The sequence below is a fragment of the Mangifera indica genome, chromosome 1 (genome assembly GCF_011075055.1).
Source record: "Mangifera indica cultivar Alphonso chromosome 1, CATAS_Mindica_2.1, whole genome shotgun sequence".
Classification (NCBI taxonomy): domain Eukaryota; kingdom Viridiplantae; phylum Streptophyta; class Magnoliopsida; order Sapindales; family Anacardiaceae; genus Mangifera; species Mangifera indica.
Window position 1 is genome coordinate 28,909,636 of NC_058137.1, and position 17,989 is coordinate 28,927,624.

Below are 17,989 nucleotides of genomic sequence, written 5' to 3' on the forward strand. Positions count from 1 at the left end.
TCAATAGGCCTTGTCCTGATGTAAGAACTCCATAGATTATTATTTTAGATTGGCTTAGTTTATACGGCTTTGCATTTATTATATATACCTGTTATAACATGTTCATAGCCATTATCATTGTGGACTAACCTCTATTTGCAATTCTTTAACCAATATGATCATAATTTAATACAATGAAGATAAGGTAACGAACGTAATATTGTTTTATCTTGTAATTGATTAACAACAATTAAGAAATCATATAAGTTATTTTAGTAACAGTAATTGTACAATATACCGAAAATACAAAAACTGAAAGTTGCAATGCATGTGTATGTGATACTGACGTTTAATCGAATCCTTTGTTTTTACTGATAATGCTGCTACAAACTGTATTTATATATTTTTAATTATTTAATTGTTGGTTGACTTTGTCAACTGGTTAGTGTTTTTGATCTGTTTGTCCATAGAGAAACAAAAGCATTCTCTCTTGCTTGCTTATTCATCATTTTCTTTCTTATCCTGATAACTAATTCTGCTCCTGAAGATTTAATCATGGTGGCAGAGCTCTTTCTTTCTGCGTTTCTCCAGGTGCTGTTTGACAGGCTGGCGTCCAGGGAGTTGCTGAAATTAGCCTTTCAGGAGGGGTTGATTCAAAGCTAAAGAAATGGGAAAAAAACGTTGAAGATGATCGAAGCAGTACTCAATGATGCCGAGGAGAGGCAACTGACAGGGAGGGCTGTGAAATTGTGGCTGGAAGATCTCAAAGACTTGGCTTATGGTGTGGAGGACATACTAGATGAGTTTGCAACTGAAGCTTTAGGCCGTAAGTGGGTGGCTGAAGATCAGGCTAGCACTAGTAAGGTTGGGAGATTCATCCCTGCTTGCGTCAGCAACATCAATAATTTCAGTCCAAGCACTATTGAGTCCAATGTTAGCATAAGATCCAAGATAAAAGATATTACTTGCCGGATGGAAGATCTCTGTAAACAAAGAACTGATCTAGGATTGGAGAAGATTGCTGGAGGATCATCATCTATTGAACGACAAAGACTTCCATCAACTACGTGTTTGCCAATTGAACTTGCTGTTTGTGGGAGAGATGAAGATAAAGACAGAATAATCAAAATGATGTCAACCGCTGAATCAAGTGAAGCCAAATTTCTTGTTATTCCCATTGTTGGCATGGGAGGCATTGGCAAAACAACCCTTGCCCGGCTTGTGTATAATGACAAGGCAATGGAAGATTTTAAGTTCGACACAAAAGCATGGGTTTGTGTATCTGACGACTTTGACATTTTGAGAATCTCAAAAGCAATTCTCGAGTCTATCACTCTCTCACCTTGTGCTTTGAAGGATCTAAACCAAGTGCAGCTTCAACTAAGAGAAGCAATAGCTGATAAAAAGTTCTTGTTAGTTTTGGATGATGTTTGGAATAGTTAACTACGGCTTCTGGGAAACTTTGAAATCTCCTTTTATGGCTGGAGCATTTGGAAGTAAGATCATTGTGACCACACGCAGTGAAAATGTTGCATTAACAGTAGCACCCGGTGAATATTACAAATTTAAATATCTATCAGACCGTAATTGCTGGTCTGTTTTCACGGCGCATGTATTTCAAGGAAGAGATATTGCTGCGTGTCAAAATTTACAACTGATTCGTGAGAAAGTAGTTGAAAAGTGCCAAGGTTTGCCTTTGGCAGCATGGACTCTTGGTGGCCTTTTCTTTAAGAAAAGGTATGATGACTGGAATGATATACTGAATAGCAAAATTTGGGATTTACCAGAAAGGAAGGACGGACTCTTGCCAGAATGGAAGCTTTGGAGGCAATTGAAAGAAAGTGAGGATGCTGGAATTTTCCCTTGCCTCCGCAAGCTTTCAATTGTCAAATGCCCCAAACTCACGGGGAAAGTTACCTGAGAATCTTCCTTCGTTGGAGGAACTTGTAATTCATGAATGCCCTCACTTGTTGGTGCCTTCAAGCAGAAACCTTCCAATTCATGTCAACTTACAAAGAGATGCCCGCAAAGAGACAGTGGGTAGTAATCTGATTGACTGAAATTCACTGAACTCTGTGACTCCAGAAAAAATTTCAGAGTTTGGTAATTGGATAATGGAAGGGTGTCAGAAAGTGGAACGACTAAGTATCATGGATTGTGAGAAACTCATATGTTTGTGGCAGAATGAGATTTCTCTTGAGAAGCCTCCACTAGGGTTGCAAAGCTGCAGCTTCCTCAAAACACTCCATATTCAAGATGCCCAACTCTTGTTTCATTTCCAGAGGTCGGTTTATTTTCCAGTCCCAGTGAACTTGAGATTAAAAATTCCAATATGCTAACATCCTTACCAGTGGGAATGAGGCATGGCAATACAGGTCTTGAAAGTTTGCAGATCAAAGGATGTCATTCTCTGACATTCATTGTAAAAGGTCAGCTACCTCCATCTCTTAAAAGACTTTCAATATTAAATTGTGAGAAGTTGCAGGTTTTGTTAGATGATACAGATGATATTTCTCCTCCTCCATCTTCAATAATGCAAAATGTGTTCAATAGCAACACCAGTACATATGTACTTGAGCGCTTGTATATTGATAACTGTCCATCTCTCACGGCTTTATCATTAAAAGGACAGTTACCTGTTTCACTCACACATCTTAAAATTTTTGATTGCTTAAAGTTAGCATCAATCGCAGAGAAATTTGACAACAACATATCTCTCAGGTCAATACATGTTCGGGAATGTGAAATCTTATTCCCTTGCCTCAGTCTAAACATTCTTAACCGCCTTCATGAAATTACACTTGCAGACTATCCGAACCTTGTTCGCTTCCCTGAAGGAGGGCTTCCCAACACCAGTCTAGAGATTATATTCTTCAGATGTGAGAAACTTAGAGAGCTTCCTGAAGGCTTTCACAATCTCAGCTGTCTCCAACTTTTATCAATAAATAGATGTCCAAGTATCAGATCATTGCACAAGCTCACCTGCCTTACAAGCCTCCATATAGCTGGATGTCCTGATGTTGTATCTTTTCCAGAAGATGAGATGGGAATGATGCTGCCAACCTCTTTGATTCAGCTATCCGTTGAAGAATTTCCAAACTTGAAATACTTATCTTACAGGGGTTTTCAAGACCTAGCTTCTCTTCAAACTTTGGTTATCGATGATTGCCCACAGCTTCCATTCTTTCCGGTGGGCCTAACATCCTCGCTTTTGCAATTGCACATTTATGATTGTCCACTGCTGAAAAATCAGTGCACGAGGGATAAAGGACGAGAATGGCCTAAGATAGCTAACATCCCTTACGTTACATTTGACTACAAGTTTATCTACGATTCGAAGGAGGAAGAGGATAGATCAAAGAGACATTTGATATACATGAGGTATTCAATTTACATTTCAATTATACAAATTCCTATCTACAGTTTAGTCTTTGACAACTAGTCATTTACTTTTAATTTAAAGTCTTAACAGATGGTTCCGATTTTATCATTTTGACATATACAGTGATATGTAGATTGTTAGTCAAAGATAGTTTGACTCATCAAAGCTGAATTTTTGAAGTGTCAAAAACATGCTGGCCAAAAGCTGATAGATGTGCAATAAAAAACTGGTTTTATAGTATAAGAAAGGATGACCTTAGGGGTTAACAAAATTGGTGGAGTATTAGAATTTCTAAGGTGAAAACTTGAGTTCAAGCCTCTACCATGTTGTGCATTGTGCCCCGAGTTTACCCTAAACAAATACAGGCGGGTCCTGAGTTATTTAAAAAAGAAAAGATAACATGATAGCCTGCAAAATCTGTTTGGAGATCAAGTAATAAAAAATTCCTTGATTCAACGCTCTTTATTGGTACATAAACCCTCCAAACTCTCTAATCTCAGCTTTTCATCATTTCAGGCAAACTTGTGCTAATCAACTGGGCAATTTTTTTTTTTTTTTCTGGGGAAACATATTGTAGCTTTGGTGTTACATGGATTCAGGTTTTTCTGATGAGTTTAAATTTGTAAAAGATTATATGGATTCTCTTCAAAACTCTTACTTGGAAGACTCAAGACTTAGTATGTGTGATATTAAGTTATTACTTACGATAAAATTTTCGAGAGGGGAATTCATTTAAAAACCTTCAGGTTTCTAGTAAAATAATTCCCACATCTGGAGCCTCTGTTAAGAATATCACATATTTAATAGACAAGCCAATTATCAACCCCACATCTGTGATCCATATTAATGATTGTCCAAGCAAATATCTTCGAAGGATTGTGCTCTTCATTCAACTTTGGTTCTGCTGTCTCATTGCCCTCATAGCACCAATGAGACAACATTGTTGGAGCACGGATGTGGGCTGATGATTGTCCAACAATGCTCCCATATTTCAGTAGAAGCACTCTAGATAGTAGATCCTACTAAACATACGGATATTGTAACACTCTTGGACAAATCTCATATTACAGAAATTAGTTTTGTCTTAACATCCTCAAAAAGTATCTAAGATAGACAGTTTATTGATAGAGAATCGGGTTATTGGACTAAAATGTTACAAACATTGTTGAAGCACTACAGGACTGCACTTAAGAGTACAACCCAACCAGATGGAACCTTCTTGTAACCTTCCTCTTTACTCTGACCATGCCTTGACAAAACATGTGAAGCGAACAACATAAAAGGAAATGAAAATAGAAGAAAAGCCACCGAATAGTTGTGTTGATTATTTGTTAAAGGCTTCTGCCTTGGGGAGGGAAGGCACCCCTAATTGTCTGTTTCATTTTCTCTCATTTGTTTCTGCTTAAGGAGACAACATACTGCTGGTCCATTTGTTTACTGATTGTGCTTATTTGGAAGGGTGTGTTGTCTGTGAATCCATTCACAACTTGCTGGGTTTTTTTTTTCCCCTTTTCTTTTTTGTGTCGAATATTAGTTTTGTTGGAAAGAATTGTTTGGATTCGGTGATTTATTGAACTAGTCTCTGTCAGAAAATTGTCTCTTTATATATATGAAGATGTAGTTTAAACATTGTCAATTTTTTAGGTAATTAAAAACTTATATAATGCGTGATAATTTTTTTTATGCTGGATTTATTAATGATGACGAATGAGCTTTGTTAAGAGTATTTAATGTTTTATTAGTCCAATATAATATTCTCTAATCTACAAAATTGACTTGTTTTTAGAAAATCAAATTTGTTTAGATAATCTAATTTAATTAATGAGGTATGATTAATAAAAATAATTTCTGAATTTTCCTTTATGATTAATAAATATGTTAACTAGAAAATTGTCACAATACAAGCTGCATTTAATTCTTATCAATTTACATGGTAAGAGGTTGAATTTTCTGAATCAAGTCAATAGTTATTGGCAAGCTAGCATTCAGGTTCACCCACCATGTCAAATGAAGATGAGGTCTCATCTGCTTTCAAGTGGACAAAGAATAAGTACTGCAATGCAACCACGGCATAAATTGTTATGTGCTGCAAATGGAAACATTAGTCAACCCAAGAAATCACAAATGAGTATATTTCTCATTCAAATGGACAAAATTTCAAACAGCAATTTGTATTATTTTTTCCTTAATACAGCAACCGCACGCTTTCTCCATTGCATCCATGAAGTATTTACAACCCTACATTAAGTAGAAAGAAACATGATACCGTACTAAGAGTATATTTCTATAGTTGGATAGATCATTGTAAGAAAGATAATGAGATCAGCACACAAAGGCTAGGAATGGCTACAATAATGGTATATACACAATAAGAAAGACACAACAAGATTCCTGCTAATCAATGAAGAAGCAAATACATATAGAGCTAAGAACAAGGACCCAGAAGTCTTTCAGCAGCTCATTGTTTGCAGGCTTCAAATCAAGTAATTTTGGATCAAACCTAGTACTGCTATATGATGTTTTTCATATGATATGACCTATAAACGATATCATCAGTTGAATCACTTCATTAAATTAACATAAGCACAAACTCCAACTAATCTTAGAAGTAAAACTAATTCCAATATATTCTCATTTTCAAATCTCTCAAACAACGGATGAAGAGAAAAAAAGACTATGCAAAAAGAAAAGCAAAACAACTACTTACCATGTCAACCTCAACAGAAAAACACATACCAAACACTACAGGAAAACTAATAGTCCGATACTAAGTTTATGGTTCTCCTATGTATCCCTTGTTCTGATAGTAGAGAAAAACAATAGTCCATCAAATACGGTACAGAGATTGCTTTCAACATGTCCAATACTAAGTTTTCGACATGCAATAATCCACCAAATTAATATGGTACAGAAAAACGATAGTTCACAAAAATAATGCCACCAAAAAACCATATATCTCCACCATAAAAATCGATTATCAGTGCTTGATAACGCAAGAACAACAAGACAGAAAAAGTAAAACCAACTCTAATTAAGTAAATAAAATTGACTAATTGGAGATGTCGTATGCCAAAGCCGATCTTTCCGAGCATTCATCGAGCCGCCAATAGCTGGAGAAGCCGGATATGGAGAAGAGATGACTTGAATCACGCAAGAGAGGATAGAAGCTTCAATTCCCAGAGACAAAATCTGAGAGACGAGAGTTACAGGTTTAATGATCTATGTCATTAGTTAGAGTCTTCAGGAGAATACATATAATGTTTAACAAAGTTAAAATCATCAAAAAAAACCTGAATCCATGTAACACCAAGTTCAAGCATCACAAGTATTCCTGAAATGATGAAAAACTGAGATTAGAGAGTGTGGAGGGTTCTATGTACCAATGAAGAAACATTGAATCAAGGAATTTTATTACCATCTGAGATTAGAGAGTGTGGAGCATTGGTTGACTTACATTATTTGTATCTGAGATCAAACATAGCTCAATCCTCCTCTGAATCATAGATGAATTTGCCATCTATTTCAACGCAAGGGATATTAGCTATCTTAGGCCATTCTCGTCCTTTATCCCTTTTGAACTGTTTTAACAGCAGTGGACAATCATAAATGCATAATCGTAGAAGTGAGGATGTTAGGCCCCCCGGAAAGGATGAAAGCTGCGGGCAATTACTGATCCACAATTTTTCAAGAGAAGCTAAGTCTTGAAAACCCCTGAAAGATAAGCATTTCAAGTTTGGAAATTCTTCAATGTATAGCTCAATTAAAGAGGTTGGCAGCATCATTCCCATCTCGTCTTCTGGGAAAGATACAACATCAGGAAATCCGCCTATTTCCAGCCTTGTAAGGCAGGTGAGCCTGTGCAATTCCCACTCCTTCAAAGTCTTATAGATTTCAAGATTATCATAAACAGTTAGTGATCTTAGGTTGCTAAGAAAACCTTCTGCTGCAAATGATTTAATACTTGGACAATCTATTATTGTTAAATCTTGGAGACAACTCAGATTGTGAAAGCCTTCAGGAAGCTCTCTAAGTTTCTTACATCCAAAGATTGAAACATCTAAAATAGTGTTGGGAAGCCCTCCTTCTGGGAAGCAAACAAGATTTGAACAAGCCGCAAGTTCAATTTCATGAAGATGGTTAAGATTGTATAGTCCCTGAGGCAAGGAACTAAGATTTTCACATCCCCTGACTTCTAGTGATCTTAGAGATATGTTGCTGTCAAACCTCTCTACTATCGACCCTAGCTTTAAGCATTTATGAATTACAAGAAGTGTGAGCGAAACAGGTAACTGTCCTTTTAATGATAAAGCCGTGAGAGATGGACAGTTAAAAATAAGCAAGCGCTCAAGTGCAGATGTCCTGGTGTTGCTAATGAACGCATTTTGCATCATTGAAGATGAAGGAGGAGAAATATCCTCTGTATCATCAAACAAAATCTGTAACTTCTCACAATTATATATTGCAAGTCGTTTAAGAGATGGAGGTAGCTGACCTTTTATAATGAATGTCAGAGAATGACATCCTTGGATCCGTAAACTTTCAAGATTTGTATTGCCATGCCACATTCCAACTGGTAAGAATGTTAGCACATTGCAATTCTTAATCTCAAGTTCACATAGACTGGGAAATAAACCAATCTCTGGAAATGAAACAAGAGTTGAGCAATCTTGAATAAGGAGTGTTTTGAGGGAGCTGCAGCTTTGCCACCCTTGTGGAGGCTTCTCAAGAGAAATCTCATTCTGCCACAAACATATGAGTTTCTCACAATCCATGATACGTAGTCGTTCCACTTTCTGACACGCTTGCTTTATCCAATTACCAAACTCTGAATTTTTTTCTGGAGTCACAGAGTTAAGTGAATTGCAGTCAATCAGATTACTACCCATTGTCTCTTTGCAGGCATCTCTTTGTAAGTTGGCATGACTTGGAAGGTTTCTGCTTGAAGGCACCAACAATTGAGGGCATTCATGAATTACAAGTTCCTCCAACGAAGGAAGATTCTCAGGTAACTTTCCCGTGAGTTTGGGGCATTTGACAATTGAAAGCTTGCGGAGGCAAGGGAAAATTCCAGCATCCTCACTTTCTTTCAATTGCTCCCAAAGCTTCCATTCTGGCAAATCTTCAAAAAAAAGAGTCTCTAGTGACTGAAAAGGCTTCAAGTAGCTCTCTCCATAAACCTCAAAACCAATACTTATTATTTTTGTCATCCTTTTAATAGTGAGATCTTTGAGTGACCTTAATTTTCCAAGAGAAGGTAAAAATGTACAGTTTACACAACTCTCCAATCGTAAAACAACCATTTTGGATAAAGATGAATCTCCTATCCAAGATGGAAATTTCTTACCGCAGTAGCCTTTAACAGTGAACTCTTCTATATTTTCTTGTGGTTGAAGCATGTTAAGTACACTTTCCTCTTCAATCTCATCTCTTGAGTCTTCAACATGAGACCCCCATTCTAGAGACAATACCTTTAAACCTTTTTTATCACTTAATATGGCTTGTCCAATGTCTCGTGAATTAGCTACATTTTTTAATCCTGAAATGCAAAGCTCTTCGGTGAGAAACTTTAAATCTTTCAAATCTTTCAAGTTCGATCCAACATTCTTACTCACAATAAAATTAGACAAAGTCCGCAAGCATCTCAACTCTTTAATTCCTAATGGCATCTCTTTTATCTGATTTACACCTCCAATGTCAAGGTGACGCAGATTGATCAGGTGTTCCATGTTAGGCAATTTCATGAGACAATAACATTCTCGTAAAAGTAAACTTTGCAGGTTGAATAGAGAACTTGTTGATTTGGGCAAGTATTTTATCATTGTGTAAGAAAGATTAAGATATCTCAAGTGTTTCAATTCTCCAATTGAATCAGGAATCCTCGTGATATAATATCGTTTTAAAGACAACACTCTCAATTTTTTGAACTTCAACAACAAATCAGTGAGCACCACATTTGTTATATAATAATGATCAAAGATATCATTATAACGTAAGACAAAAGGGTGGAATGTTCTTAATTGTTTAAGCTCATGGAAATCCTCAAATTTCTTTATACCATCAAAAGGCTTAGAAGTATAAGAAAAATGACGTACCCTTTCAACATTTTGTCTTTGCTTGTTTGCCCCCATTCCATCTTCCATCCTAAAACTTGTTTCTCCGGAAACCCATTGAGCCAATTCACTGACAAGGTCATGCATTATAAATTTAGAATTATGAGCACTTGACTTTTGAAAAATTGACCTTGCAACAAGATCAGCAAAATACGCACAGCCCAAATCTTCCAATTGTTTGTGATCTTTTGATTCTTGAATAAGACCTTCCGCCATCCATAACAAGACAACTTCTTTTTCTTCAAATTCATAACCTTTTGGTAGAATTGAACAATAAGCAAAACATGTCTTGGTATGTGCAGGAAGGTGGTGATAGCTTAGTTTCAAAACAGGCAGTATCTCATTTTCATCAGGTAAATCCCAGATTTTGCTATTCAGTATATCATTCCAGTCATCATACCTCTTCTTTGAGCGTAGAAGGCCACCAAGAGTCCTTGCTGCCAAAGGCAAACCTTTGCACTTTTCAACTACTTTCTCCCGAATCAGCTCTAAATTTTGACATAAAGCAATATCTCTTCCTTGAAATGCATGCTTCATGAAAATGGACCAGCAATTATCATCTGATAGAAGATTTAACTTGTATTCGCCACCGGGTGCAACCATTGATGCAACACTTTCGTTGCGTGTGGTCACAATGATCTTACTTCCAGATGCTCCAGCCATAAAGGGAGATTTCAAGGTTTCCCATAAGCCATAGTTAGTGTTCCAAACATCATCCAAAACCAGCAAGAACTTTTTCTCAGCTATTGCTCTTTTTAGTTGAAGCTGCACTTGATTTAGATCCTTCAAATCACAAGGTGAAAGAGTTATAGACTCGAGAATTGCTTTTGAGATTCTCAAAATATCGAAACCGTCAGAGACACAAACCCATGCTTTTGTCTCGAACTTGAAATCTTCCATTGCCTTGTCATTATACACAAACCGGGCAAGGGTCGTTTTGCCAAGGCCTCCCATGCCAACAATGGGAATAACTAGGAAGTTGGCTTCACTTGATTCGGCAGTTGACATCTTTTTTATTATTCCGGCTTTATCTTCGTCTCTGCCGAAAATAGCAGGTTCAATTGGCAAACATGTCGATGATGGAAGTCTTTCTGGTCCGGCAAAGGACGACCGTCCTGCAATCTTCTCCAATCCAAGATCAGTTCTTTGTTTACAGAGATCTTCCATCCGGCGAGTGATATCTTTTATCTTTGACCCCATGCTAACGTTGGACTTAAGAGCACTTGGGCTCAAAGTATTGATTTTATCACGGATGAAGCTCCGAACCTTACTAGTGTTAGTGCTAGCCTGATCTTCCGCCACAAACTTGCGGCCTAAAGCATCAGTTGCAAACTCATCTAGTATGTCCTCCACATCATAAGCCAGGTCTTTGAGATCGTCCAGCCATAATTTCACAGCCGTGTCTGTCAGTTGCTTCTCCTCAGCATCATTGAGTACTGCTTCGATCATCTTCAATGTTTTTCTCCATTTCTTTAGCTTCGAACCAACCCCCTCCTGAAAGGCAAATTTCAGCAACTCCCTGGACGCCAGCCTGTCAAACAGCACCTGGAGAAAAGCAGAAAGAAAGAGCTCCGCCACCATGGTTAAGTCTTCAGAAGCAGAATCAGTTATCAAGACAAGAAAGAAAATGATGTATAGGCAAGCAATGGAGAATGCTTTTGTTTCTCTGTGGACAAACAGATCAAAAACACTAACCAGTTGACAAAGTCAACCAACAATTAAATAATTAAATCTAAAGCTTGACGGCTGGCTAGCACAATAAGCATTATCACCAATGTAGCATGGAAACGGGAATGGAGGAACGGAAGAAACACGAAAACAGAAATGTGGAAACGTTTTTTTTTAAAATATAATAAACAAAAATGTAGAAAAACTTATAAATATAAAACTAATATTTTTTTTTATAAATATTAAATTTTTTATGACAAAAATACATAAATTTGTTTAATGTAAAAATAAATAATAAAAAAAGAATGAAGAGAAAGAATACTATAATATAGAATCATAAAATCTATTGTAAATTATTCATGAGTAAACATATATATATATATATTTAAAAAAATAATAATAATACACACCAATCTATATGATATGTCGAGAAAGAGATAAGTAACACATCGAAGAGTTGAGAGGAGATAAATTAAATATGAGATTTAAAGATATTTTTGGTTCGAAAATACGAAAGATATGTGTTTAATCGATTTCACGATTTTTCTTCTAAAAAAACGTGTTTTAAAATTTTTTAAAAATTTCAAAATGACCCCGAAACATTTCCTACAAGTTTCGAGGAGTTTCAGAAACAGAAACGTTTCCGAAACATAAAAACGCATCCCATTGTAAGTTTCCGTGCTACTTTGATTATCACTAAAAGCAAAGGATTCGCTCAAACATCGCTACCACATACAAATGCCTTGCAACTTCCAGTTTTGGTAAAGCAACTTATATGATTTCCTTATTGTTGTTAATCAATTACAAATTCACGTACTTCTGCTACCTTCTCTTCATTGGATTAAATAATGATCATATTGGTTAAAGAATTGCAAATAGAAGTTAGTCCACAATGATAATGGCAATGAACGTATTATAACAGGCCCGTTCTAAAATAATAATCTATGGAGTTCTTACATCATGACAAAGCCTACTGAAACAGAGAAAGATCAAGCTCTTGAACCTTAATGACATGTTACAGCGGAAACCCACCATTAAACAATTATGGACATAAGAATTTCTGACATTTAATTAATTGACTGGACAAAACATTGTTCTACGGAAATGAAACAAAAGTTAACTAAGTAAAATTAAGTTAGGTTAAATCTTAATACATATCTAAAATAATAGATAATTATTATTGTTTCTCTAAAGTGGATGATAATGGCCTTGTTATCATTATCATGTATTTATTGATGATAAAGATAGAATGTTATTTTGTAATCATCAAAGATTGAGTTTGTTGTCTTATCTACTATGACTATAAGATATGATTGATAGTGTCAAGTTCTGCTCTTCTCATTGTTTTGTAGATGTGGCTTTTACCCACATTTGGGTTGACCCGCAGGTAGACAACATAACTGCCGATGCATGCTGCAATTATGTAAGGGTTAGTTGTCTCTCCTTGTTATCTCCTCCAGGAGTTCAACCAGGGGAGGATTTTTAATACCATAAACAAATGTGTTTTTTTATTTAGCAAGATTGCAGTATGTTGAGCTTAACAAGTCTTTGAGATCCCAAACGAGGGTGTGTTTGTCCTGCAGCAACGCTAGATGGTTTGTTTTCTACGACCAACAGCAAAATATTCCCTCCATCTTAGAATCTGAGAACTTTATATGATTAGGGTATAATAGCCTATTGATAGTGTTTTAAAACCTCAATAGACTAGATGGTTTAGCTAATCCACCTTAAACGAGTGATAAATCTTATATGGATCATGACTAAAACTTGTTTTAATCATAGGATTAAATTGATTTAGGATTGAACCACATAAATAATGTTAAGATATAATTCAATCATCAAGTCAAACTAATTCAATCATCATACTAATATCAAAGTTCATATTAATATCACTGATGCAAACAAGCCCTCAAGGCCTCTTATGCATAGAACCCTTTCTATCATCACTCAAACAACTCCTTAGAGTTGTATATTATATTATGAAGAGCTAGGCTCTAGGCATAGCTATATTTTGATTTCTTTACACTGTCACCCAAATGAAGCATGTGGTCGACATGGCCACTACCACAAATAATAAATCTTGGTCTTTTCTGCTGGTTAACAACCCTTTCCATTGAAGAAATCATAACTATCCTCAAAGGGTCTATGCATCTTGTAGATTTGACATCAGAAATCTCAGTTTCATAAAGCAATGTCTTTGTAAGCCATTTCTCACATAACTTTCTTTGTATTTTCTTGCAATTCTGAAGGAAAAGAACTCCACTTGTCCCAAAAGGAAAACACAGAAAGTTTCTTTTGTGAACTTTAATGGAGCAAAATAGTCTCCAAGAATCTAGAACTCTACTCACAGTATCATGGGGAACAACTTAAGATTCCAATTGTCAAAAGATGAGTTAAAAAGGAAAAAGCAAATCCACACATCCATGTCAGGGCTACAATGAGCTTGAAACATTGAAACCATTAACATTCAAATTTGGAATTGTTTACAACATCATATATTTGATCATTACAGCATAAGAATTCTGATTTTCATACCATCAACATTTTGGAACTCTACATTTTTCCTCAAGTGAAAAGAAACAAAGATCAAATTAAAAGAAATCAAATTCCAAGTACTTATTGTGATCAGAGATAGCGGTGGCACTGGCAGCTTTAACTGTCGGTGGTAACCCTGGGGCTTGAAATTTCTCGATTTCAACCGGCCTTGGAATCTCAGGGGGGCTTGCGCAACGAATCAATGCCCAATTTACACCTTGAAAGAAGGGATGTTGTTTGATCTCGGTTGCTCCTCGCTTATATGCCAACCTATGTTGTGGCTCTTTCACCAGTAAGCCCTTTATCAGATCCTTAGCTGAAAAACTTACAACAGGTGCATCGGGGAATCGCAATGGTTGACCCACAACATTAAACAGAGTAGCCCTGTTTTCGGAGCCCTTGAAGGGAGTTTTACCAAATAATAGCTCATACAGAAAGATCCCAAAAGTCCACCAATCAACGGCACTGCCATGCCCTTCACCTTTGATGATTTCCGGAGCCAGATACTCGTGAGTTCCTACAAATGACATGGAGCGAGCATTGGTTGGCTCAGCAATAAGTTCTGGCAGTGGAGTAACTTGGTTCCCAGTTTCATTCTTTGGCTTCTGAACTTTCTTAGATTTTGAAAAGAATCGAGGAGAAAAACAGGTTGTAGGGGCAATACATGATGGTTGGATACATGAGGGCTCAATGCAGGCAGGTTGAACACAATAAACCGGATTCCTTTTCAGGGGTTCAGACCCAAGGGTTGATGACTTGACTACTGTGGGGCTGACAGCGCATCGAAGAGAAAGATCAAAGTCAGAGAGCATTATATGTCCATCTTCCCTTACAAGAACATTTTCTGGCTTAAGGTCCCGGTAAACAATTCCAAGCATATGGAGGTATTCCAAAGCAAGGAGAACCTCTGCTACATAGAACCTGACACATAGAAAGTCATAAAATAACCCAATGAGGAAAGATAGCACACTTCTGTTTCTTTAAGTGATGCAGAATAAGGAAGTGCACAAGAAATTCAAAAAGCAATATGCAGCTACAACAAATTAGGTTATCTCCACTATTCTCCCCACTTTCTTGAAAAACATTCTCTAAATTCATGCCCCTCCTAAATAAAAGTTACCAGATCATGTCATAGCTTATAGAACTTGGATTAAGGTTAAATAGATATAAGGGATACACAAGGTCATATGCCAGGCCATAAGCAGTTTTCCTGCTCAATTTCTTCAATGACCATATTGAGAAGATGAAGAGCCCCTAAAATGCCAGAAGCATGAAAACATGCACACATATCAATCACCACAATTTACTAGTATAGACATTATGAGTAGAGGGAGGGATTTCATACTTTACTCCTTGCTCAGAAAAATGTTTCCCAGGTTGCCTTTGCCGAAGTGTGTGCAGATCACCCCCGGGGCAGAACTCCATCACCAAACATGAGAATTTGTCAGTCTCAAAATGGGTATATAAAGTTGGAAGGAAGGGGTGGTCCAGAGATTGTAATATTTCTCTCTCTGTTTGAGCTCGGAGTAGTTTCTTACGTTTTGCTAGAGATGTTTTGTCCATCACTTTCATTGCAAAATGGCACTTTGTTCCACTTAACTCAGAGAGATAGACACTTCCAATATCTCCACAGCCCAGCTTCTTAAGCAGTTTAAAATGGCCCACACCCAAAGCACCTTCTTTTGCTCGGACAGCTTGTATTGCTTCCCATCTTACATCATTCACTTTGTGAGGTTTATTGACACTGCTACTTAAGCTACTACAACTACTTTCATCACTCACATCACTGCTTGTGCTACCTCTACACATGCTGCTCTTCCCACTCTCAGCAAAATCAGCTCGATCACTAGCTTTGGCCCTTCCACTTGTCTTAACAAGACTGCAAGTCCCATCACTGACTTTAGCAGAAGCAGTGCCAACTCTATGATCTGATGTTTTCTTCTCATGTTCAACACCAACTTCCAATGAACCCTTAGTCTCACTCACTTCAGAACCAACATGTATTGGCAATTGTTTTGGATCATCCAAGCATAAACCAGAATCCAACTTATCACATAAAGAACCAACTGAATCCATTGTAGAAGAATCTAGAGATTTCTCATCCTTTGTTGCAACAGAAACATGTTCTGATGCAGCCTGCTGGCCACACTTGGGTATCTTTCTCAGAATAACCAGCTCAGAGTTGTTTGCTAAAGGTGAAGGCTTGCGAGAATCACATTCTGATGCTTGACTACCGACTGGATTCCTCTGCTTCTCTGGGGAAACTCTCATACCAGGATTTGAGGCCATCAAAATAGAGCAGACTTGTTAAACAAATCAGATTGTACCAAAAACCCATTACTTATCCCCAAGCTTCAATAAGTGGCTCCCTCCATTAGCAGTGCCAATTATTATCATCTCCAACTTCACTAACAGTATCTTGATTTCTACAGTGATCAAAACAAAAAGTTATCACTAAACAATGAACTTATCCTCCAAGTAAAAGATAGAAAACAAAAAAAATGCATAACGGAAAACACAAACCAGACAACAATCTTCTACTCACGATTATCCATGAGTTAAATCTCACACCTAGATGGATGCAACTCTGTTAAGACCAAATACAACTAAACTGCCACATGACCCCGCAATGAAAATCATCTTATACAAACCAAGAAAAGTAGTGAAAATTTCCACTCTAGTAATACCAAATTTAAGTCCATAACTCAGTTAACAATTTAAGGATGAAATGTAAAATCCAATTCATGAAACCGAGCCAATGAGCTAAAAAGATACGGCCAAAAGTGCATGCAACACAGATCAAATCTTACAATTACATCAAGAAAGTAAGAGATCAAAGCCACTTAAATCAAAATGCGAATCAATAAAAACTGAAACTTTGAATCACACAATACCATTCAAAATGCGCTTTATCCTCCGCAGCCGAAGAACACGCAACACAAACCACAGGGCAAAATATAAGAACAAATTGAAGTAAAGAAGATTCACAATAGATCTCAAAACAAAACCCCACCACTTGAGACCATGAAAAGGAAACCCACAAAGACCCAGATGCTAAAAAACAAAGCAAATTGCAATGGCAAAGAGAAGCTAAAAAACCCACCAAGCAAATCAAAAAAGCAGAAAAAAAAAGTTGAGTGAAGAGAAAAAGATAGCCAAAAAAGAAGAATACCTTATAGTGATAAGGATCAAAACTTTGAGGGCTAGCTTTTGCAGTGGCGAAAAAGAGAGAGCACCCACTTATTCATTCATTCATACACTCATTCATTGGCCAGTGTAGAGAGAGATAATAAGGGAGAGTGATGTGTGAGAGCTCCTTCTCTCTGAAATGCGTGGAGAGAGCCGTAAAAAAATTAACTTTAGAGAGAAAGAACACATAAAATAAAATTTTGCAGTGGACAAATGTCATGGTACCCAAGCCTGTATACCTCAAATTAGGTATTCCATGTTATCTTAAAAAGGTGATATCATCTCAGATTTTTTTTATTAAAACAATCCAACTTTATTTTGAACTTTTAAAAGAATTAAACTTAAAAATTTTTCTAGTAAAAACACGAAATTTTCAAACTTCTATATTAAAAAATTTATATTTATAATATTTTTTATTAAAAATATTAAACAAATATAATAATTATTATTATTTATTTTATTTTGCTTAATAAGTAGTTTATCAGGTTCTTTTAATAATAAATAGTAAAAATTTCATCATTATAATCAAAGTGGGGTCAAAGCCAAAAAGGAAAGAAGAAAAAGAGAGTCAAAGGTAGAACTTTGAGGATGGATAATTATAATAATAATTTTAGAAGTAATATAATAATACTTTTGTATATTAATAATAGATATATATATATATATAATTAAATAATTTTAAATTAAAAAATAAAGTATACATCAAAATTTATAGGGATGTCCTCCCAAAAAAAAAAAAAAGAGGAGCAAAGGTCTTAATCAAAGTGAATGGGCCTCAAGAGGCTGCAAGCTGTCTCTGCTCTTGCTTTTTTGGGCCTTTGTTTTTTTTTTTTTTTGGAGTTTCCCATTTAGGGCTTCAAAGTCTTTCAAATGACCATTTCTGTCCCTTTTTTGCCACCCTTTTCGGTGGTCCTCAAGACACTTTTCTTTTATGCTTTATTAGTTGTTTTTAGATGATGAATGATATTGAACATACTTCTACTGGACGATTCAAATACGATCAATGAAAAAGTCTTAAATTGGATGTACGTGTTATATTGTCTATATATTTATAATTTAATTTATAAGAAAATTTTAAATTATGAATTCAAGATTGAGTATATATAGTACCACTTTTTTGTCAAAC

The 17,989-nt window shown here is 36.2% G+C and overlaps 3 protein-coding genes and 1 pseudogene across 6 annotated transcripts; 2 read left to right on the plus strand and 2 right to left on the minus strand.

The window, feature by feature from the left end:
• The first annotated feature begins 273 nt into the window (after window positions 1-273).
• Window positions 274-3,466, plus strand: LOC123208957 (annotated as a pseudogene).
• On the plus strand, window positions 2,312-4,931 carry LOC123208963 (putative disease resistance protein At3g14460). 2 transcript variants are annotated; one of them, XM_044626664.1, is made up of 2 exons: window positions 2,312-3,360; window positions 3,878-4,931. In XM_044626664.1, the coding sequence occupies exons 1-2, from the start codon at window positions 2,312-2,314 to the stop codon at window positions 3,936-3,938; spliced, it is 1,110 nt and encodes a 369-aa protein (XP_044482599.1). In that variant the 3' UTR covers window positions 3,939-4,931. The 2 variants fall into 2 exon arrangements, with proteins under 2 accessions (XP_044482599.1, XP_044482592.1); XM_044626657.1 differs by having other exon boundaries at window positions 4,533-4,931.
• A 1,105-nt stretch (window positions 4,932-6,036) lies between these two features.
• LOC123213767 (putative disease resistance protein At3g14460) lies at window positions 6,037-11,280 on the minus strand. Of its 2 annotated transcripts, XR_006501745.1 has the most exons (3): window positions 6,816-11,280; window positions 6,652-6,692; window positions 6,037-6,550 (listed from the first exon to the last, which is right to left on the minus strand). XR_006501745.1 is itself a non-coding variant. In XM_044633310.1 (2 exons), the coding sequence occupies exon 1, from the start codon at window positions 11,050-11,052 to the stop codon at window positions 6,844-6,846; it is 4,209 nt and encodes a 1,402-aa protein (XP_044489245.1). In that variant the 5' UTR covers window positions 11,053-11,280; the 3' UTR covers window positions 6,037-6,692; window positions 6,816-6,843. The 2 variants fall into 2 exon arrangements, 1 of the variants encoding a protein (XP_044489245.1); XM_044633310.1 differs by having other exon boundaries at window positions 6,037-6,692.
• A 2,297-nt stretch (window positions 11,281-13,577) lies between these two features.
• LOC123225006 (serine/threonine-protein kinase D6PK-like) lies at window positions 13,578-17,048 on the minus strand. Of its 2 annotated transcripts, none has more exons than XM_044648835.1 (3): window positions 16,847-17,048; window positions 15,020-16,100; window positions 13,578-14,595 (listed from the first exon to the last, which is right to left on the minus strand). In XM_044648835.1, exons 2-3 carry the CDS (start codon window positions 15,961-15,963, stop codon window positions 13,731-13,733), a joined length of 1,809 nt encoding a protein of 602 aa, XP_044504770.1. In that variant the 5' UTR covers window positions 15,964-16,100; window positions 16,847-17,048; the 3' UTR covers window positions 13,578-13,730. The 2 variants fall into 2 exon arrangements, with proteins under 2 accessions (XP_044504770.1, XP_044504778.1); XM_044648843.1 differs by lacking the exon at window positions 16,847-17,048 and adding an exon at window positions 16,569-16,774.
• Window positions 17,049-17,989: the final 941 nt, after the last annotated feature.